This window comes from Pterocles gutturalis, unplaced genomic scaffold (genome assembly GCF_000699245.1).
Source record: "Pterocles gutturalis isolate BGI_N339 unplaced genomic scaffold, ASM69924v1 scaffold27933, whole genome shotgun sequence".
Lineage (NCBI taxonomy): Eukaryota > Metazoa > Chordata > Aves > Pterocliformes > Pteroclidae > Pterocles > Pterocles gutturalis.
Window position 1 is genome coordinate 50947 of NW_010123865.1, and position 23155 is coordinate 74101.

Below are 23155 nucleotides of genomic sequence, written 5' to 3' on the forward strand. Positions count from 1 at the left end.
CAAACCTGGCTTTTTTTTTTTTTTTCTACATAACTGCATGGCAAGGGCACCCTTTGGTCTCTTCTTTAAAGCAAAGCAATAAGTGAAACAAACCCTGTTGGAGAATATTTGGGAACTACAGATGAATGTTGCAAGTATTGTGCAGAAAAGGGACCATGGTTTGAAGGAGATAACAGGTGGTGTCAGAGCAGGAGAGTGAGTAGATCACAGAACAGAAATATGTGATTTTAAACCAACAAACCAGGCACCAAAAGCATCTTTGCCCAAGGCACAAGTGTACCTCAGCCAGCCTCAGCTGAGAACAGTCCATTGATGACTTTGAAGAAAAATAGCCCACTCAAAACCAGGACTAGCTTAAGTGATGAATTGCATATATTCATCATGCAGCTCTCTTTGAAGCTCTATACACTGTCTACTAGAGGCTCAAAAGTAATTTAAAGAAGTTTACATATGCTTTGAGAACCACAGGCTAAGCATTGCTGCTTTGGTCAATACCACAAGACCTTCCCCTGAATTAGAGATTAAAACAGAATGCTTTACTTCAGTCATTAACATCAGTGGAAATGAAGGTTGCTATTAATCTAGGTGTGCTTCTCCTCTGTTGCGGTTGCTTTCTATACTCTTGTGAGAAGCTATTAAGATATGAGAGTGTACAGAAGTTCAGTGCAGGTGACTCCTGGACTGTGAGGATGGGCTTCATTTTTCAGTTCTTTTCTCTTTAGCATCCTAAATTGTGTGCAAGTATTTTGTCAATAACAATAATGCTGCTGTGAAAATACTGTGCACAGCACACCAACATACTTTCAAAGACTGACAAAGCAACATGATGGTCTACAGGCAGAGGCTGTGAAGAGCTTTCTGGGCCTAATGACTTTTCAGCACCTGCCACTCTAAAATTGCCATTTGGAACTGTATATGGTCTTGTGAAAGCCCGTCTCAGTTTGTAAGGAAGGGTCAGGAAGATGGTTAAAAAAAAGCAGACATCAGTATCAGCCCCTGAATGATTGCTCAGATGGTGTTCCCCACACAGCATTTCTTTGGTGTGGTGACACCTGAAACATTTGATAATTTATTGTCATTCAAAAGTTTTCGAGACTTGAAAGGAATAAAGGAGAAATTTGTGTTAACTATTTATGTAAGAAGAATAAGAATATGTCATCCAGTTCTGCTCAGATCAATACTGTATTAGCTCAGTAGGCTGAGGTTTACATGTTTTGCAAAAAAATTCAATACCTCTTTGTGTCATGTTCTGCATGTTTTCAGCTCTTGCATCTATACAGCTACTAAAGGGAATAATACTGTGATGGCAGGGCCAGTCTGTAGAAGACTGAAATGTAGAATCGTGAAATGTGTCTTAAAAATTATAAACCAGTGAGTCATGGGGAATCTTGAAGCCTGTCTACTTTAAACAAAGTTCTCTTCTGTTTGTCATTTCAAAGAGGCTTCCCTACAGGAAATGGGAGGAGGGAAGCTCAGAGTGCCATAACATGGTGGCTTTATCCTCCTTATTTTCTTCCAGTTCAGGGCAACATCAGCAGCTATAATGTTGAAAGGCCATCACAGGAAAGAACAGGATCAGAGCAGTTTGCACATAGAAAATGCAAAGAAAAGAAAAAAAACCCACCAACCTGCACCAATTGAAGTGGGGACATTATTTCAGGTTTTTAAAGAACCGCTCATGGTAACAGTCTTAAACAATTTTCTCACTCCAGATAATAAAACTGTAAAGCTTTATTGATTTCTATGATGAGGAAGAATTCAACTCATATCCTCTATAGGGTGTTTCATTCTATCAATACTGCATTGAACAACCCCAATGGAAAAGGGCTGAACTGGCAGGTACTTTAAATGCCATGGGATTTCCAAGGCAACTCAAGGCTTAATTGTGGCCAAAATATGGATAGAAAAGCACATGCTGGCAGCAAGAGCTGTAACGTCTGAGCTCCCTCTTTCTGGCAACTCTAGGGCCTTACGGAAATGTATAGCTTACATAATAAAGTTATTCCAAGCTGGAACTGTTTTACTTGTTGGAAAATGCCAATAAATGACTTACAAAATTATGTTAGCTGAGGATTTTCTTTGAACTGTGAATAATTAGGATATATAAACATTTTATATTTTAAACTGAAAGTGAATTGGACTTCCTAGAGAAATTACAAGGTGTTAATTTAAGCCTGGAAAGCCAGTGGTGTAATCATTAGAATGACATTGAATGATTATTTTCATTCTTGACTCCATGGATGGGTTTTAGCATTATCTTTTCTTATTGTTTGTAAGCACAGATGTACTAGCATTCAACAGCCTGGGGACCTATCTGTAGAGAATGCTCAAGTGCTAGAAGGCCACATATGTTGGTTGTGAATTGAGTACCTTAATTAAGGAAAAATATTATCTCATTGCACAAGAAATCCAGAAAAATATCAGGAACTGGCTTATACGTTATTAACACTGAGAGAGATCATGTATGTGTCTATATGTGTGTGTGTTCTGTTTCATGGAGGTACACTTAGTAAATCCTTGCTCTTTTGAAAGGACTAAATTTTTCCTTTTGAATTCTTTTACAGTATTCTTTATTCTTGAGCATATGGGCAAAAGATCCATGAGGGTGTGCTGAAAGCCTAACTAGGAGGGGATAAAGAGTCATTGGTCCTAGCCTCAATATGAGTGAAAAAAATGTTTTTCTAAGTTTGCTATGAAATTAACAGATTATCTGAAGTACTGAGCATAAATCCTGGAAGGTGCTGTTTGAACTCCTATTCCCAGAGCATCTTGTAGACTGAGTGGGCACATCAGGCCTTTCAGATGTCCTTGTCATAAATAGGTGATTCAATCACACTTTGGAAAATACTTTTGGTGTTTTCTACATGTAATTCGGTGCATTGTTGTGCCCTCTCTGCACACTCTAAAGTACACTTTTTGACATCCTGTTTCTTTACATTTTCAGAGGTTTATGGAGTGCTATCTGAACATTATAGAAGTAAGATTACTAGGGTAGGATAAGCAATTTATTGTTCACCGCTAAGTTATTGATGACATTGTGATTTTGAACTGTCATAGAGGTTCACTATTTCCTGACGAGGGACTCTCTCTAGGAGGCTATTGTAGTGGCATCTATTGTTGCAGCAGACCTGGTAGTTTACTATTTTATCTTGTCTCTTTGCAGTTGGCCCGCACATAGGGCGTTATTGTGGGCAGAACAACCCAGGACGTGTCCGGTCTTCAACAGGGATTCTTTCAATGGTATTTTACACTGACAGCGCAATAGCAAAAGAGGGGTTCTCAGCAAACTACAGCGTGTCGCAGAGCAGTGTATCAGAAGGTCAGTATTTATCTATCCCGCAGAGCTTCTTGGAAAATATTCTCTGTTATGTCTTCTTTCACACCAGGTGTTGCATGAAACTTTAAAGAAACCTTAAATAAATAAGATGGTGGGGAAGGATTGGTTCTGTTCTGCTTTTTTCTTTTTTCTTTTTTTTTTTTTTTAAGAACAGCTGCCCTTTGAAAAGCAGTGCAAGAAGCAGAATTCTTACAGTTTTATTCCACAGTATTGCCAGGAAGTTGGGATAATTATTGTGAAAAACTGTGCTGCCCAAGGAAACACAGGAATGCAGAGCAATTGAACACTTGCATTAAAACAATGAAACATGAACAATGAATGCACTATCCAAAGCCGCCTTTTATTACATGGAATAAGCTTTGATGATTGATTTCTTGAATAAAAGGAACCCATTTAATATATGTGCTCTTGTTAAACCATTTCATAAGCTATCTAAGCTTTGTTCTCTGTCTTGTATTTTTTTCCCTGTTGCCTCATTTTCATGCTTACCCTTTGGACAGAGAATGAAACAAAGTGAGGGAGATGCAGGAAAATAACGGGCTGTGTTGCACCATGTCCTTGCAGATTTCCTTGCTTTGCTCAATGATGAAATACACACTTTAAATTAAACTCTTTCCTTTCTGCGACTTACTGAGTTTTGAGCAGATTCACTCAGATTGATGCACTCATTTAGTCAAAGAAGGATCAAAAGAAAAATGTGTAAACTGAAATTATCCCTGTTACTCCCCACCTCTCCTCTGCCCTGTGCTTCTTTAATAGCATTCTTGTATGTGCATAGCCAGGAAGAGGGAACAGGACATACCCCAGCCTCTGCAGATGGGAAGCATCCTCTTCCATCTCCCTCAGATTGTACCTCCAGCTAGTTTGGCTTCTCCTTATGCAGGTGCAGCTACTACCCCTTCATTAGCTAGCACAGGCAACTTGGGTCCGCATGTCCACTACCTCCACAGTCACCCTCCCTGGGCTGTAGAGGCGTCATCACACTGGAGCAAGAATTAATAATATCTGCTATGCTGGGATGCCTTCAGCTCTTAAACATGTGACAACAGAACTGGAGAAGTTACTGTGTGTGAAAACCCTTCTGGTGATAAGAGGAACCATTTACTCTGATGCAGGCTTAGACAGAGAAGTAATTCCTCTCATTTAATTTAAGCCCCCCTTGCTTTTTGTGTTGTCACTACAGAGAGGGTCACCTCCAGAGGACAACTCATCCTACTTATTATCTCTGACACATGAGATGTCCCCAGGAGGCACTTGTCCCTCTCAGTAGACTACAGGGAAAGCCCACATGTCTAGATCAAACTAGACACCTGCCTTTTAGATATTTTAATACGACTCCCACCTGCCATGTCTTGAGTACTTTGTCGTGGCTTATGGGTCTCCTGATTCCAAGCAAAAGTTAATTTACTCTGAGTCTTACCGTAGAGTAGTTCAGTTTCAATGCTTCACCCAAGGCCCCTAATATGTTGAAGCAGCACAGAAATGGGGGAAGGGGTGGTATGCTGTCCTGGGTTAAGCAGGGTTTTTCCCTTTACCCCTTTAATTCTCTCCCCTACCCTCGGATGGGGGGGGGGCGTGAATTGCATGAGTGGGTGTGTGGTTTGGCCCCCAGCCAAGGGCTAACCCATCACATATGCTATAGGAAATGCAGTTTGGCAACAAGTTTGATAACTCAGTTATGGGGCACCCTAACTAGAACTCCTACAAGGTACCCTGATAGCATTTCTGAATATGAGGCTTTGGATCCCAGATAAAAGTTTTTAAACTTTTTTTTTTTGAATAATTTAATTTTCATTTAAAAAAACAGAACTTTGCTTATTAAAAGCTAATTTTTCCAACTCATAGATTTTGAAACTTTCAGCTCAGCACCTAACCCTCTGTTAGAGATACGACAGCTTGAGAGAAGGTGTACTAAAAAAAGTGTGTACCCAAATGTCAGGGCCTCCCCTTCACATACTGGTGTTTTACCTTAAACTGCTAATGAAGGAAGGAATTACGTTAATTTACCGTGAACATAATATACCCTGAACATAAACATAAGCCCGTGTTATTTTCTCCTGCCTTGACAATGGGGTTGGTAAAGCTCTGACAGATGGGTGCATGAGCAGCTGGGAGTGAGGTTCTGTCTAAAGCCACTGGCCTCTCTTGCTTCAGTGGGGGCTGGAACCTTTATTTTTGAAGAGGGAGAGAAGAATTTAGACTCCATGCCCTATCAGCCTTTGAACGCACTATAGTGACTGGGTTGTCAATTGATTCCAAACTATCATGGTAGTTTTTGTGTCAACAAAAAGAGATTGGATGCAAATAATCAACTCATTTAAAATATAATACATTATAGAAGAGGTGATAATTCCCTTGGGTCAATATTCTTCTGGCCTGGATTCAAATTTTTGTTGATCTGTTTCTTTCCAGTGTCCAGGATCAAAAGAGAATGGCTAGAATTTTAATAATATTTTTTAAACATTGTATACTTTCTGTACTGGACTAAACAGTATTAAAAGAAAATTATTTTATACGGTCATCTGGTTTGTCTTTCCTGGCTTTATGCATAATTATGAGTTGAGCATACGTTGGTTTATGTTATGAATCCACAGAAGTACCTGTGCTTCCCTAGAAAAGAGAATTCTATTGTCCTATATTGAAATGGCTACAATGATGGGCTAAAAATATTTGTATAGCATTATTATTGGAGGAATTGCCATGGCAACTCAAACGACAGTATTAAGAATGACACCATAAGCCCAACACTGCCTTACTTAAAGTTGCTAAAGAATTCAAATCACATAAAAATAAATTCTTTAGATATTCATATTCAAAGCAGGAAAACGTTCTCATTATTCAAAGTCTAAATCAAAAAGCTGACCATAATAATGAAGGTAATTTATTTTTCTTCAGATTTCCAGTGCATGGAACCACTAGGTATGGAGTCAGGAGAAATTCACTCTGATCAAATCACTGTCTCCTCCCAGTACAGCGCTATCTGGTCTTCAGAAAGGTCCCGGCTAAATTACCCTGAGAATGGATGGACCCCAGGGGAAGATTCTATCAGAGAATGGATACAGGTAAAAAGATAACATTTTAAAGGTATTATTAATAACACTCTGTGGAGTTTATTGAATGGGCAGAAAGCAAAAGAAAGAAAAAAAAAATACACAGTGAAGTATTTCTACATAATCTACGAATCATTGCAAGTGAGTAGTTCACATTCCCTGTTAGACACACAAAAAAAGACTGACTCCCAAAGGTATAAAAAAAGAAAAGGTCAGGAAGATTAATTCTTCTGCTTCCCACATCTATTGTTTTTTCAGTCTTCTGGGCACAAATAACAGAGATTTTGGTTTAGTGGAAAAGTCAATATTAGTTTAACATGCACTTGAAGTGGAATGTCCCAGTAAACTGAGCATGTGCTATGTCTCTAGCTGATTACAGTTAAGCATTAATACAACGTGGTGTTTCCATGCCCTCAGATTTCACCTCAGAAGACTTATGTGCCTCCTAGAATATGTTACCGATGAAATGAGTTTAGTGGTCTCTGTCTAGTGGCTATTCTTCCACATCCTTAAACACAACATTCATTAGCAAGATTGGCCACCTCAGCTTTGCTCTGTTAATACAGGAGAAATCCTGCAAGCATTTGACCCCACAAAGAGACTCCTTGAGTTCAGTTGGTCTAATTAGGCTTATTGTTTACTATTTGTTAACACGTCCAGAGCTTAATGGTGCATGATACCTGAACAGGTTAGAATTATTCATATGAATTACTGTATGCAAATAAACTATACTAGAAGGCAACTATTAATATCATTAGGTGAAAAAAATAATGATTTGTTTGAATTGTAGATTGACTTATAGTTCTTAGCTGTGATCTAGATTCTATATCTGTTGGTAAAAACTAAGAGAAAGGTTTGAGCATATTAGATCAATATTACTGATATACAAAACTTGCTCATGTATTGAAACCTTCCTCCTGCTTCTGTTGTTTTCTATAGGAAATTACTAACTGACATATAAAAACAATGCCTTATTAGCCATCCATACGAATGTTCACATTGGTGTTTCCTGTGAGGTTTGCTGTCTGCAAGAAAGCTTAAAAACATGTTGAGTAGTAGTTAGTAAAGGGAAGAAAGAGGGGGAAATCCTTAATTTCTGATCCTTTTCACACAATGGGACTCTCAGGTGTCCTGCTTAGGGGCCCCTACACATCCTGAGCTCTTGGCAACTTGGTAATCGTGTGTGATGGACCTAATCAGACTTCAGAGAGGCAAAAAAAACCCTGTTGATCCTTTTTTGCTTACTTAGGAATAAATGTTAAAATCTCTCCAGCCTTATCTAAGTGCGAGGCTTGTTATTAATCATTGCCACTTGCAATCCGTGGAATGCACATGAAAAAGGGTGGAATGCATCAGAATCAAATTCCATGTGTTTCATCTGGTCGGAGGGCCGACACTTTTTCTTTCTTTCCTTCTTCTCTGCTGTCACTTATGCATTTATGACTGGATAATCAAAACAAGAGAGCTAGTCAAACCTCATTCATGTGTTCTCTGTGCTTATTAACTTTATTAAGTTATGATGACTACATACATATATATATGGCTTAATGGATTCACTTAGAACTAGATCTTTCTGAGAAAAAGTTTCAAAGGACTTTTTTAGCCATTAACTTCTCTAATAACAAACACAACAGAATCCAAGCTACTCTGGGGTTTATGCTCAAAACAGCATAACCCAGGGTACCTCAGTCCTCCTGCCTATGAATTTCTCAGCCTCCTTTGCCTTCTGCCGTAAACCAGAGTGCTCAGGGCTTGAAACAACCACTGAGCATAATTTTTAGCAGCTTTATGCTGACTCCAGCTTCCACATCAGCCAAGAAGTTGGTGGTTATTTGTATGCTGTACTGCTTATGCCACAGCTCTCACTTACTTCACCCAGGCCCTGGTTTGGAAAAGACAGCATGAACCATTTCGCTGAGCAGTCTAGCCCTAGGGCATCTCTTCCACTGCCCAGGGCCTGTGTGGAGGGACCAGTACCCCCAAGGCAGGCTTCATGACAGAGGAAGCAGGCTGTAGCAGCCTTCACTGCAGGGCTGGGTCTTGTTTGCAAGACTGAACCTGCAAAGTCTTTGTAGAAGATTCATTGCATTGAATAGGCATGCTTAACACATGTTGCAGAAGAGCTATTCGTTGTTTCTACCACTCAACTTATGTCGCAGAAGCAACCGAGCTAGTTTGGAGATGCTGTTCCCTGGCTTTTCACAGCATTTTAACTCATCTTTGCTTCCATTTGTATCAGGAGGATATTAATTCTTATGCTTATTTATTATGGTTTAATTGAATATTAACATTGCTAATTCAAACTTCCAAATGTGTTCTAAATGCTTTCCTGTTTAACTTAATTGACAATCCTGAGATGGATGCTAAGTGCTTCAGACCATCAGGCCCCTCTAATAGGGTCATTCCACATGTGAACTGCCACCTTCTACAAAGGCTTGATGCCATTGGCAGGAAGCACATGTTGGGAGTTTGTATCTGGATAAAATATTGAAATCCCGTGTTTCCTCTGTACAAATATCCCCAGGAACAGATGTTCATCTCCATAAGAGCTTGCAGACAAACAACCAAGGACATGCAACTAATAAAATACTCTGAAATTACCCCTTGAAAAAATCATAATATTTTATAAAAGGAGGAAGACACTTGTATATGAAGGACTCAGGTCACTTTGTTCAATTTTGTTCTGTATGCTATTGTAAACTAGTTATTTGTTTGAAGTATTTGCTTTTGTGCAGTACAGCGTAAATGGATTTTTGTTACATAGTGCAAGAACTCTAGAAAATACTCAACAGCAAAAAACAGGCTGAAGGATACAACAATGCTGAACTCGGAACTTTTAAAGTGAAAATTTATGCCTATATGCTCTTGTTTGAGAGACAAAGATTTTGTGTATATTAGTATTCATCAATCTCTTCAGGGTTGCAGGTTTCCATACCTGCATACATGCTGCAGCTGGTTCAGTAGTGATGTCTGCTAATATGCATATGCAACTGCTTCAGAGGACTAATATGCATATGCAACTAGGGCATATATATGAGATATGTACAATCATACATGGGCAAAGCAGCTTGAAAATTCAGCTCCAAATACTAATATCCTTAGTGTGTAATTTTTTTGTATAGGGGAGATATTATAGTTCTCCTTTCCCTTCCCTTTACCCCTCCCTTCAAGGTTAATGTTTTTGCTAAGACAAAAGAAACAGAAAACCTCAGTTAAGTATCAGCAAAGGGAGATTGGTATCTATAGAGGACGTCTAGAGGGCATGTGATATGATTGTCTCCTTTGAGGTGTTGACGTCTTTTGGACCATTTGGCTGAAAAGAATTAGGAAAATAGTGTTGGATTGTTGTTAGTAATGGATTTGCATGAACTCTATCTGTGGACGTGAAACCCGTTCTTTGGTGGAAAAACTAGATTGCTCCTTTGTGGCTGACAGGGTGCTAACTCCTGAGTTCATCTGAATGCTGCCTGCTTGCTGGGCACTGGTAAGTGAAAGCTGTCTGTCCCTGTCTGTTCCTCTCCTTGGTTGTTTTGAAGTAAATGTCAAAGCTTAGATTCAAAATATCCACGGCACAGTCACACCATAAGTCTGCAAAGTACTTTCTCCATTTTATTTTTACCCTCAAACATACTTTTTAAAATTGCTCGGCTAACTTGAGATTTGGAGTGACTCCATAATCAGAAACAGAGTCACTCCAGATTGAATTTCTTCTTTAAAAACACATTAATAAAGTCTGTGGATTTTCTAATATGAATGGAATAAAGATATGTGTGAGGCAAGGGCTGCCAAAAATAAGCATGAAGTTAGTTTATGGTCATCTGGGATGTTATTAGCTCCTCAACCTTAAGCTCAGCCTACTTGTTTATTACTCTTATGTTCTGTACCCTCGACTGCCCTTCAGTGTGAAATAGCATAATTTAAAATAAAAAAATAAAAACAGCCCTTTAATTTAATCAAGAGCAGGGAACTGCCATTGCAACATAAGTCATTGTCCCTCATTAATGTATCCTTTCACAGGAAAAATAGTATAGTGTTTCCATTTCTGTAATCTGAACAACAAACATGTTAATAGGTATCAATTACCAGCCAGTTTCAGTATTTAGAACCAGTAAGAAGGCCAGTGCGAGGGTTTCACATCTGGTTTTAGTGAAACTGTTCCTGTCTGTGGTATTTAAAATTTAAAGAACTCCTGTTATTGTGCAATTGGGAATCCTAGGGGAGTACAATGTTAATGAAATCCATAACGTGCAGGGATTTTATGATTGCATTTTCAAGGCATTCCTTCAAAAGGGATGACTGATTTCTGCCATGGCAGCAGTAATTGTGTTTTTACAGAGTAGATTTAATGTTCGCATTTAAGAACAGCAGTAAGTGACATGCAAAATCTTTGTATTTAAGGAACTTTTTGCATCTTATTTTTGAAGCCTTTGAGCAGGAGCCACAGGCTGCTGTGTGTGGCAAGCCCTTGCACCCCGGGGACGCCCCGATGGGTGGTGGGCAGCAGCCCCCGAGGCAGTGCAGGAGCCAGGGGAGCTCCAGGAGGAGCTGGCCCAGTAGGGTGCCATCAGCTAAAGACACTTGAGACCCATGTGTGTGTGGTTTTGAAGAGAGAATGATTACCTATTACTAGGGTCACTGGGAACCTGTGCCATCATCAATCCTCATAATGATGGGGGGTGTTCAAACCTGCAAGCAGCAACACCTTCTGGGTACTTTTACTGCATAATCTGTATGTTTTCTATCTAAATGTTTCTTCTAATGCAGATAACACAAATCCTTACACTCCCACCAAGCTGGATGATAGCTTCTGGGTGGCACAATTTTTCTCTCATCCTGTAACACTGAGCGAGACCTCCAGCTTGCCCAGAAAGCAAAGCATGTATGTTAATAACACAAGATCTTCAGTTCATATTATGGCTGGGGTTGGACAAAACCATAAATCCAGCTTTAAGAATCCGAGGATCAAATCAAAACTTTGCAGCCATAAAACAAAAAGCACTACTCTGGTATAAACACACTCTGCCAGTTCAAATTTATTCAAAAAAGGTTAACAGGGGGTTAACATAAATAGACATGATACTCTGGATCGGGTATTATCCGTCATTCTGCAGCTGACATAAGGCCACGCGCTAAGATGAACTCCTTACTGTGTGTGCTGGCTAATATGACATAAATGTCTAATCCAGCCTAAATTTGTATTGCTGGGTTTTTCAGCAGGGCACAGATCTGGTATCAAGTGTAATCGGCTGCAGAGGTTGGCACAGGGAGCAGGTTTGGGCTGCTCCCTCTGGCCTTTGCTTCCCTGTCTCCACCTCATCCCACACCCATCCCGTTGGCACCTGTGACTCTTGCAGAGTAATTCTCCAGATCTGTGGGCCAGGCAGCCCTAGAAACATCAGCTGATCTGCTGCAAAATTCTCCCTCTGCATCTTGCAGCATTTAGGGATCTGCAGAAACGCCAGAGAGGTATGAACAGGCCTCCTCAAAAAGCAACCTGGGAGATCCCCCTCACCTCCACTGATTGAAATATCAGTTGTTTATTTAACACTAACTCTTCCATGTAAGGAAAATATACTTCCGTTGATTTAAAACACTTCTATGTATACACTACTTCACCAGAATGGGAGGGACCTCTGAGGTGGAATTTTCCTTCCACATTTGTCTTCATTCCTTTACTAACCTACATTCTTCATTATTTGCTCCTTTGTAAGCAAAAGCCAGGAGCATGCATCACTGATGGGAACTGGTATATAGATTAGTACAGATTTATTCCTGTAGCACTTCTGAAAATAATTGCAGTTCATCATTTGGTGTCTCGACCTTTCATCTGTGTCAAAGCTTATTTCCTTATCAGGTATTCACTTAAAAATATAGTCAGTATTTATATACGCTGCTGCACAGCACATTTGTTTCATTAACAGGTTTATTCTTACATCAGCAGCTGTTTAGGTTGACTTTACCAAGCAAGCTTATCTAAATATTTCACATGAAAGCTCAAGGAAGTGCAAATCAACAGTGCCTGTTGTTTTTATTCTTATTATTTCTGTTTCTTTTTGGAGTTTGATACTGCAGTGAAGTGCATCATATTACTGCACAGAATAACATGAAACCTGGGAAACCTCAGCCTCCCAGTTCTCCTAGCCTTTGAAGGACTGCCTGAGAGCTGAAGTTCAGAGGCTTTGTGGCGGGGTTTGCCCATCATTAGGGAGCACACTGACATGAAACCACAAAAACTGTCAGGCCTTTGTCTTCTCTACCACTTTAGAATACAAGTCATGTATTTGGTTCATGTCATTTTACAGATTGTAACTGCACTCCAGAAATTACAAAAAGCAGAGTTAGCTTTGTGTGGAAAAGTGTTAGTTATCTTACGGTCTTAACTTCACTTTGCACATGGGCAAAGAATGACAAAAGAATATTCCTTTCTGGAAATCACAGCCAGTACAGACTGTGACACAGTGCAGAACCAGGGTTAATTGACCCAGCAGGATACATTCGTACCTTTATTTACTGTGACATGGGAATAAATGGTAGAGTTCCACAAAGGCAAGTACTGAAATTAGACAAGAGGGAGAGGGAGAAATAAAAGGGCCCTACAAAGTATGATGGTTTTTTTGATTATTCAAAGTGCTTTAAGAGCTATTTTACTACCTGTAAGTTCCCAGCCATAGATTTATCACTCTGAGGAGGCTGAAGGGATGCTCAGAGAACTGTGCAAAACCATTGGCAGCCTTATTGCTACAGAAGTGCAGGTGCAAAATGCAGTTTAGAAGAAAATCCTCTCTACCTCCCTCTGACATGTTTCAGCTTCAGCCCTAATACAGAGGGGAGTCCTGTGTGGCTTCAAGCAATCCTGTGTGCAACATATGGAGGAGCAGCAGAAGCAGAGCCCCTCCGAGCCTCCGCTACCAGCCTAATCATTATAATAGTTTCAGTTCTTTCAAGGGATCCATTATGCAGAGATCTGAGTAGTTTGTATATAACTCTGTAATTACCTATGCATCCACTTCCCAGTCCAGCCCTGCATCCCCTCAACGGCTGCAAGACAGATGGCCCTTTAGAGCTGAGATAGCGAATTAAAAATGTGTCCAGCAAAAGCACTGATTCAGCAACTACTAAAATAATTTTGTAAATTTATCTCACTTCCACTAGTTGGTTCCAGGAGGGAAAGAAATTAGAACCTTTAAATATGTTTTAAGCTAAATACCACTTTTTTTTTTTTTATCACAGCATCTTTTTCTTCTACTTTCTTTTACATAAATTAAGGCCATTTAAAAAACTCTGTACAAAATGATTCTTCTCTTTTTTTTTTTTTTTTCTATTCACCAGTTTCACATGTTTGGCTTGACTCAAAACATTTGTTATTGTTTGCTGGTTTTTAAACTGCAATCCAGCCCAAAAATCAGTTGTTTGCACCATTCTGCTTGGTAAGAGAGCTCTCTCACAGATGTCTTGCAGACCCCGTGGGGGCTGAGGCAGCCTTGCCCACCCAGCTACCAGGCACTGCAACACAGCTGCTCCACCACAGCCAGGACCTTCTGCAGATGTGAAGGAAAGTATCTCAGAAGGAGATTTTTCTGTGTCCAGCAGCAATAAATTAATCTACAAGACTAGGCAGGTGTCAAACTGCGGGTGAGGTAGAGCTGAAGGCTAGAAGTTAAGTGACTAAGGGTAGTGACTAGAAACACAGCCTTGGGTAGGAACACACAGCTAAGGCATGTTATAATAAGCAGAGTTGTTACTGAGCTAAAGGTCTCTGTTCTCACGGGGCTGACCCTGGGTTGGGGATGATAGGTGTACTGCTGAGCGCTTTGCAGAGACGATTGTGCTTTTTTAAAAAAAAAACTCTTTCCACACCTGCACAGTAGTATAAAGCTGAAGATTTCATGAGTCCTAGGGGCCCTTCCCTATCCCAGCATCCGTGCTCCAGATTTTCTGTTGCTGAGCTATTATTTGCCTCTTCAGTCCTTGTGTCATCCTGCTTTTCTGTCCCAGTTTAATTCTGTTCTGCCCATTAGGTGACATTTTCACAGCAGTAGTGAAATAGGTAAAATGTAAGGATAAATGAGATTTCTTCCAAGTGGTAAATACCTGCCCTTCAGAGAGCAATTTGTCTCCTTCGAAAAGAAAAGAAAAGAAAAGAAAAGAGAAAGAAAAGAAGAAAAGAGGAAAGGAAAGGGAAAAGAGAAAAGAGAAAAAGAAAAAAGAGAAAAGAGAAAAAATAGAAAAATAATATTTTGATAGGGAAATACTTCCATTTTTGCTTTACCTCTAATGTTTTAATTCGAGGTTTTAAATTCTCTTTTAAAAAGCATCAGATGCAACTTTGTAGCTGTCTGTTAAAACCTACTATCAGAGAAAACACAGTTGACCAAACATTAAGCTGAGGCTCAGTTCCTCTGTTCTCAGGAACACCTGGCTTCTCATCAGAGAAGCACTGTTTACACATAGCTTCCACCAACCAGCTGTACCTATGTAATCTGGTCTTTCTCGTTGCAGCCTCCTGTGTTGAACACTTTGGGCCAAATTAATTTCTGGTATGGATCCTCTGAAGCTGCTGAAAAGATCTATTTGTCCTATCATGTATAAAACCAGGGTGCATTTTAACTGGTCATATTTAGGTTATACATTATTGTACTATAGGCTAAGGTGGCTTTCAACCTTAACACAGGCAGAAGAAGCCTCTTCCGTGGCAAATCCCATTAAATTCAAGCAACGGGCTGAAGGGCTGATATGGCACAAAATAATTTTTAAATGCTTTTATCAGGCCATAAAAATTAACTGTCCATAGGACTGTTCCCCCCTTTCATTATATGCTTAATTAAGAAAATACATCCAGTGTTTATTTCAAAAAGCCACGGCACTTAAAAATCAATAGCTTTGCTCTTGACATAGCTGGAGATAGAGCAACTTTTAGAGAGTCTGGATGGGGGTACACAAACCAGGCACCATTCTTTGGCCAAAGAAACCCTGGAAATGAAATCCCCACAGCTGGAGTTTGAGCAGGCTTTCTTGAGAGAAGGGCAGAACTGGGGGCAGCCACTCTCCCTGGTTTGCTGTAGCACCAGAGGGGAAGCTGTCTGGGTAGTCACTGGCTTTCACCTTCCCTTCTGCTGTCCCCTTTCCTCCTCTGGCACAGGACGAGAGCACTGCTCTCAGCAGCGCTTCTTCCAAACCCCAGCCTCAGAAGTATTTCAGCTATATTATGTGCATTGCCTCAGAGCTATGGGGGACATACCAAGGAAAAAGCAAAATTATCTTTGCACACGTAGTCTTTGTGTCTTATTTTCCCCACACATTTACAGTACCCTCACCACACCATCTAACTGCAGCTGACATTTTTCTAGAAGGCAGCAGAAACTCATATTTTAAAAAAGCAGTGACTTGCTTGGTGACCCAGTAGGAAATTAAAATCATCATACACAATGTGTATGAAATAGAAAATCGAATTTTGGTGCAACAAAACTGACAGTTCCATTTAACAGAGAATAAATGAATGCAGACTCCTGTGGATGACTGACTGATTTAAAGAGACTGTGCTGATTTTCCAAGATGAGAAAGCTGATCACAATACATATATTTCTGTGTGACACAGTTTGTACACCCATTCCAATTGTCAGTGAAATTAGGCTTAAAAAGTATTAAATCTGAGACACTGGCAGTATTTCCCCATTTTGTTGCTATTTTTTTATAGAAAACCCAAAGCCTGAATTTTAAGAAATATCTAAGTGTAGCAAATTCCAGTTATTTCAGTGGAACTCTCTCTGAACACAGTCATTGCCTAGTCAGATCTTTCTACACCATCATGGTGTGCTGCCTGAGACAGTAGAGGTTTAATCCTGCATATTATATTATCCTCTCACTTACCAGCTTCCTTCCAATTAGCATAGGTATGCTGCAAAACTGGAAGAAGAAGAGGTTATTTCAGTGTGTTTACGCATGTGTAATATTATACTTATATTCAAAATACCAAAATGTATTCTAAATCAAGCACTGCTGCCTGCACCCTCTGATTCCAACTGGACAGCTACTGACAAAAACATGCTACAGCAGAACTTTGTAGGCAAAATTCAGCGTTCTCCACCCAAAGCACAGTTATTCACATGTGAAGCAGCCTGATAGAGAAGCTTTGGATTACTTGTTTCCCATTTGTGCATTAGTTGCTCAGTATACTTGGGGGGAAAAAAAAAAAAAAGGTCCTACAATTATGCCCTTCTCTCAGAAAAGAGTGATTCTGCAAGTATTGCTATAGAGTTTTATAGAGTTTCCCTTTTCTATAGTTTCTAACACAAACTGGGGAAAGTTACATTCAAACTGCACTAAATAGTTGTCTTCATTCCAGATCAGCGGATTAAGCTCAGGTTTAAAATTAAATGTAAATTACAAATAAGTATTCAGAAAACGTTAATTAAAAGTATTACGTTCCTGACTCATTTATTGCTCAGCAAGGGTTCCTAAGTATCTTAGCAGGAGAAAGGGGCCATTCACATTCTTCCTTTTTTGACCAAGTCATTGTACATGTCTTCGGTTATCCATTTGCAAGTTAATGTAGTGCCAAAACAAAGGTTTTCATTTTAAAGAAGTAATATTTCACAGCAAGATATGCTCCTGCAAGATGTAAAACAATCTTTTTCTAAAGCACTGGGAATTAATCAGCTACAGAGAGGGTTCAAATGGCATAAGATGCTGATTACTTAGATGCTAGAGTCTATAGAAATCCCAATACGATGACATTTTTGTCCCTTTATTATCAGAGTTTATGGTGTCTTGTTGTTCAGGTTTTAAGTAGTTTTCAAGTAAAAAAAATAAATTAGGAAGAAGGTGTTTTCTGAGGCTTCTGAATAGTGATCGTGTTAGATCAGAGCACCACATGAATGTGTAAGGTGGAGCTTGCAAATGAATAGCAGAAGGATCGTTCCCTATCACTGCATGTGCACTGGATGCATTTCATACAATACAGTAAGCCCATTTCAGGGGAGCATTGCATTGTCCTTGCTTTTAAACCAAACTCCTTCAAAGGCTCACAGGAAAAATATCACGCAGAGCTAATGTGTACCAGTGGCGGTGCTTCTCCCAGCCCACTCGCAGCATTTCTCTTTCATATTTGATCTTTATAGTTTCCATACTGGAGTGATTTGGGTTGTGGAATTCTGGTAATGTCTCAAGTTGAAATGCTAGTGTATTAACCTGCTGTACTGAGTCTCTTTTGTTTCTCTTTACCAGAGTGCTGCTTGCCAATTTTTACAACTACAGCAGATTTTACTATTCAAACAGAACCAGATGGAACACCAGTTCAAAGAACATGTCAGAATTAAATATTTCTTTTTTAATTAGTTGCTTCTGATTTATGCAAAAAAAATTAACATAAGAGTGGGAGAATGTGCCGTGAATCCAGATGCAACACAGCCCACACAAGCATTATCTTTTCTCTGTCAGAGACACAGAGGCCTTTTCTTTCATTTTTTTCTTGTCTTTTCTTTTTTCCTTTTTGTTTCTGGATTTCATTTTTCTTACACTTTCTGCATGTTTTCCTTGGCTCGAACCAGCCCCATAATGATGACTGAAGTTCTCTTCATGTTCACCAGTCACACTTTTTCATCATTATCTTATATTTTCTCTTGTAGAAACTGGCTGATCTGCCTCTAAAAAAAAAATACTGTACTCAATACTGCAATCCCAGCTTCAGCATCTCAGTGTGATAGCATCCTTTGAGTCTATTCTTTGTTTTCAGTTGGGGAAATCTTTACACTTATGTTTTTTTCTGCTGTGGAAAAGGATTTGGGCAGAAGGGGAAGACTGTGAGGAATATTTCAACTGCTAAAGAAAGTTCATTTCCTTTTTGCTGCCAAGCATTCCTATTTCTTTGGCATGAATGTTTGCTCATCTTCTCTTTCATGCTTCCCCATTTTTGCCAAGTCACATAAGCATCAGATCAGTAAAGCATACTGACTGAGGACAGTTGTTAGGCACAGACTGGAAGCCGAGCATGTGATTAGCTGCTTTCTCTTCTGGGGCTTTCAGGATGTTGCTGTCAAGGCCAATGAGAAAGACTCCAGTGACTCAGGAGAGATCTTACTAACAGCAATATTTTCTCCTCACTTTCTTTATGGAGCTGCCACAAATATCACTGAGAATTTTGCATCAAGATCTGAGATGGTTTACACCCTTAACTATTTTCACCTAAGCCTGGGATGAATATTTACACCCTGTCATTAATCAAGGAGTTGTGCTCTTGTAATTACTACTCATTTCAAGGACGAAGACTTTTTGAAGTAATTTTCAAACCAAATTAATGAAATTATTTTCAGAATTTCTACTAGAGCCTGTGTCATTTTCACTTAGAATTGTATTCTTCTTTACTTAAAGATCAAGAAATAAAGGAATTAAGTGAAAGTTGTATATACATCATGGGAGAGCATGATTGGTCAAATCAACAGCAACACCTAATAAAAAAGATCATCTCTCCTTAATTAAATATTTGACAGGAGAACAGTGAAGTGTCACAACAGTTAATCTGACCCAGAGCACTGTATGCTATCTAGGGAAATGACACAGTTCTCTAAAAATATTTACTTTGGTATGTTGTGTCAAGTGATGGATTATACAGCTTTTCAAGCCACAAGGGATGCCCACAACAAAAAGCTTCCTGTTGTTAATCAAACTCCAGCACTTTGTCCTTTATTTTCTCAGGCTGTTGAACAGACCTACAGTAGGAGTGCTAAAAGCTGGTAAAACTGCTCCCTTGCTACAGCTCCCTCAGTGACTGCATTTTATTTAGCAAGGCAGATTTTCATTCTGAAAATAAGTTCTTCCATACTATGACATGCTTATGTATGACATCAGGAAGCAGCAATATTCATTTCAAGTCATGCATGTTGTATGTTCTTCCTTATGCAGCAGTTTGCTGAGATTTGCTACATGATATATTGTTCAGAGCTAAATATGATTCTTTTTTCTTCTCCTTAACTGGTCTCTAATAAAATGTGAATGCCACCTCTTGCATATCTATGTCTTAAAAATGTGTCAGCCACCCACATTTTTCAGAGACAGTAAGACAGCAATAAAAATATTTTTCCTGGATGCTAAAAGATATTGCAGAATAAATAGAGAGCAAGTAATTCATATGTAGAAACAGCCAGCTTCTTGCAATATGCTTTCACAGGAAAGAAATTGATTTTAAAAGTAGGAACAACTGGGGCTTTTTTTACATTAATATTTCTCTCCTGCAAAAAAAAAAAAAATACACACTTGAGATGCTCCTCATTTCTTGTAAGTTAGGGGCCAATTTCTACAGGCAAGTGTGCTCCCAGTCTTGTACTTACCAATAAAGGCGGTCACATTGCAACACAGGCAATTATCAAAGGCTATGTTTTCGGATAAGGCCCTAAGGCATAATTTTCCAGAAGAGATATGCTTTTTAATCTGAATGAAAGTGAACAAAATTTGGAAAAAAAAAAAAAAAAAAAAAAAAAGACTAGCAACATACAGCAGTTAGTCAGAGCTTAAACTCTGGTCATGGAAATGAAATGTCATGATTTCAGGTTTGGAGACAGCTGCCTGTCTCAGATCGAAGCCATACAGCATGGAATAAGTCACAGAATCCCTTGCATCCTCTAAAATAAATACCAGATGTTTGTTTATCATATGTGCAGAAAGTTAAGTGTCAAATAATTGCAGGGAGATGCATTTGGTGTTCGTCTTCAGAAGTACTTTATTTCGTCACCACCTCTCTCCAGTTCATTTTAACATGAAACACAAGTTCTTGAAACAAAAAAAGGCAAGAAGCCCAAAACAAAAAGCTAGTTGTTAAAGATTTGTATTACTATCTCAGCTGCAGGAGACTAGATCTGAGAAAAATGGATTACCCCCAGCCATGTTAACACTTGGAGACCTCTGTGGAGGGGACATACTAAGCTGACTGCAAATTACAGATACTTGGACTCTATAAGCCTCCAGAAAGCCTGAGAACTCATATCTGTTTGGCGACACAGCCCCTTAAGATGTGTCATGTAGTTTCCAAGGCAGTCTTCTACATAATTTATTTCTGTCACCTCACTTAGAGAAGAAGATTTACAGACACACTTGGGCACCACAGAGGGGTGCTCAGTGTTGCAATTCTGTTTGTATGCACCTGGAGAGGAGCAGTTCCTGCAGAGGCCACTGCAGAGAACTGTCAAAGGGAGGAAAATGCCTTGAGCTCTGCCACCCACTCTCCTGGACCACTGCACTGAGTCAGTTAGTACTTAAAAATTCCCTTCTGCGTCTCTGCTGCCTAACCTCACCTTTCTTGTTTCCACTGCTCCTTTCTCACAAAACACTGGTGGAGAAAGGTTATTCTTTTTTCCTCTGTCAGCTTCTGAGCAAACACCCCCTGGCATGTGGTGGGTCGGGGTTACGGCTTGCTTTTGCAAGGGGTTTAAAGCTGTGGCACGCAGCTGAACACTCAGCCATCAGCCTCCAGGCGCTCCAGGAGAAGACTGTTGTTGACATAGTTCCAGTTTTCAAGAGGAACATGGAGATTTGCTGATCTGGAGAGAGCACCTCTATGTGAAGAGGTGTTCTCCCTTATAACAAGAGATGTCCCCCTCCTCCTGCACTGGAGTTACTGCACCCAGTTACTGGAGCCAGGGGTGCGGGTGAGGTTGCCTCTTTCCTACCTCTAGGCAATAAATTAGAGGTCTTCTCAGAGTCTCCCTCTCTCCCAGTGAGCTGTTAACTCTGGCAGAATTTCTGCCTGCCTTTTGAATTCTGCCAGGTTTTAGGCATGAAGGTAGAGGTCTAAATCCTTTGCATGTTTAGGACTTAGTTCTGGGCAGTGGGATAGATGCTGTAGGATATTCAGTACCCCAAGAGTTAAGGAGGTGTACTGAACACCAGCATTTGGGACTGAGCAAAATTCATGCACCTGAAGTTCTTTGATGGGACAAGCCTGAGTTGCCTGAATGGCCAGTGACTGACAGCTGTAATTGTTAGCACAGGCATCAACTAATCAAACTTTCCCCTAAACCCCTGATGTTTTAACTTGGTTTCAAATACCTAGAACTCTTGTAATAGGCCATTGCTTGACTTTCTTCACAATGAAGTACTTACTGTATATTAAAAAGCCCCTACTAGAATAATTTCAAATCAGTAGGAACAGTACAGGCTTGGGACCCTAATCATTTCAAAACTGAAGAGCTGTTTCAAATTGTAAGAGAAGCAGATCATTTAAATAACTTAGCTCTGCACTCCCTCAGACTTCCAGATTTTCAAGTGCACTTCAGCCTGGAAGTGAATGTGGTATTGGACATAACTCAGTGCAGCACACTTTACAATCAGCAGAGTACAGTTTGGAGAGCATTTGAAGTTAAGCTGAGATTGCTCAGAGCAATGATGCCCAGATTCCCCCATTAACTTTCAGATTGCAACAATCTAACATCTGAGACTCTCCAGTTATGTTAAATCACTTGATTGTTTTTGTAAAGCAGTGCTGGAATTTTTTTTTTTTTTTAGACTGGTTTTTTTTTTATCATGACAAAACAATGTGTTGTAGTATTTCAACCCTAAAGACAAGGGCTAAAATGTTACATGTAGACTTTACCAGCCTTAAAAACTGGGCCAGGTGCTTCGCCCCGAAAGCTGGTTCTGTCACACACAAGGCTGCTATTCTTGAGTTGGAAGACTTCAAAAAGCCTTGCATAGGACATGGGCATCGAGAAAGCAGCCAGTCTGTCCTCAATAGCACTTCCTTCAGCCTTTTGAGAGACAATGCAGAGCGTGTTGATTTAACCGCTCCAGCGCCTTTGGATGTATGACATACATCCAGGAAAAAGGATGCCTGTGGGACACAGGGGACGTATGCTCTGCATCCTGCAGACTTTGGAAATAATGAAAAGCCTGGGACATTCATGGGACATTCACTTGAGAAGGTTTAATTCAACCTGTTATTATCCTACTAAGGCCTGGACAAATGACGTTTAGGGGAATAAATTACTCTGATTAATATTCTGTGAATAATGTCATTTTATAATGAAGTTAAATTATTTGCTTTAGGAAACAAAGAGAAAGTTCTAGCTGAAGAGAAGGAGGGTGGTGAATTTAACTGTTTTGTTGTTATGGCTAAAGAAAGGCTGTAAGGAAATGGCAGGTGTTTCAAACGTGTGGTCACCAACTTGGCTGTGAGAAAGTTGTGTGACTAGTTTCAGCCATTTGGCAGCTGGACTCGTGCACTGGGACAAAGGTTTCTTTTGCCAGCAGAACTGACCTGAGTAGTAGCTGCACCCCTGCACCCCACCTCATCCTCCCAGCTATGCCGATACATCTTCTGTGATACCACATGATGATCTAGATCAGGAAACAGATCTGGATGACAAATAAATAACTAGGGGATGGGAAGGTTAACCTACATCACTTGTCCTTGTGTTTGCAATGTAACTTCATAAGGCAAAGAGAAAGAGAGAAAATGAGTGAAGAGAGAAGGCCTCTAACACACATTCGTGTGTACACCATAACACTGATTTCTCCACCAAGTTCGAACTGCCATTATTTTCTAATGGTTAAAGTTCACTAATTGGACAGTTGGAACAGAATTATTGCACTTGTGCTAATGCTCCTTTCTGTTTTCTTCAAATACCTCATACAGTACAAGCAACTCATTTGCCTTTTTCCCAACAAAATCACACCGTGATTTGTAATTATCTTGTGACTAGCTAATACACCATGGGATTCTTTTCTCCTCTTCTCTTTGCAAGTGATGAGCTCCTGGGTTTTAGAAAAATTCTTGTTATCT

The 23155-nt window shown here is 39.8% G+C and overlaps 1 protein-coding gene across 1 annotated transcript in view; it reads left to right on the forward strand.

Moving 5' to 3' along the window:
• NRP1 (neuropilin 1) overlaps window positions 1-23155 on the forward strand; it is a gene marked incomplete at its 5' end in the record, with an annotated part of 63685 nt that overhangs the window by 8987 nt on the left and 31543 nt on the right. Inside the window, 2 exons of the mRNA XM_010078096.1 lie at window positions 3164-3319; window positions 6233-6399. Coding sequence (XP_010076398.1) covers window positions 3164-3319; window positions 6233-6399 — 323 coding nt within the window. The remainder of the gene's footprint in view (window positions 1-3163; window positions 3320-6232; window positions 6400-23155) is intronic.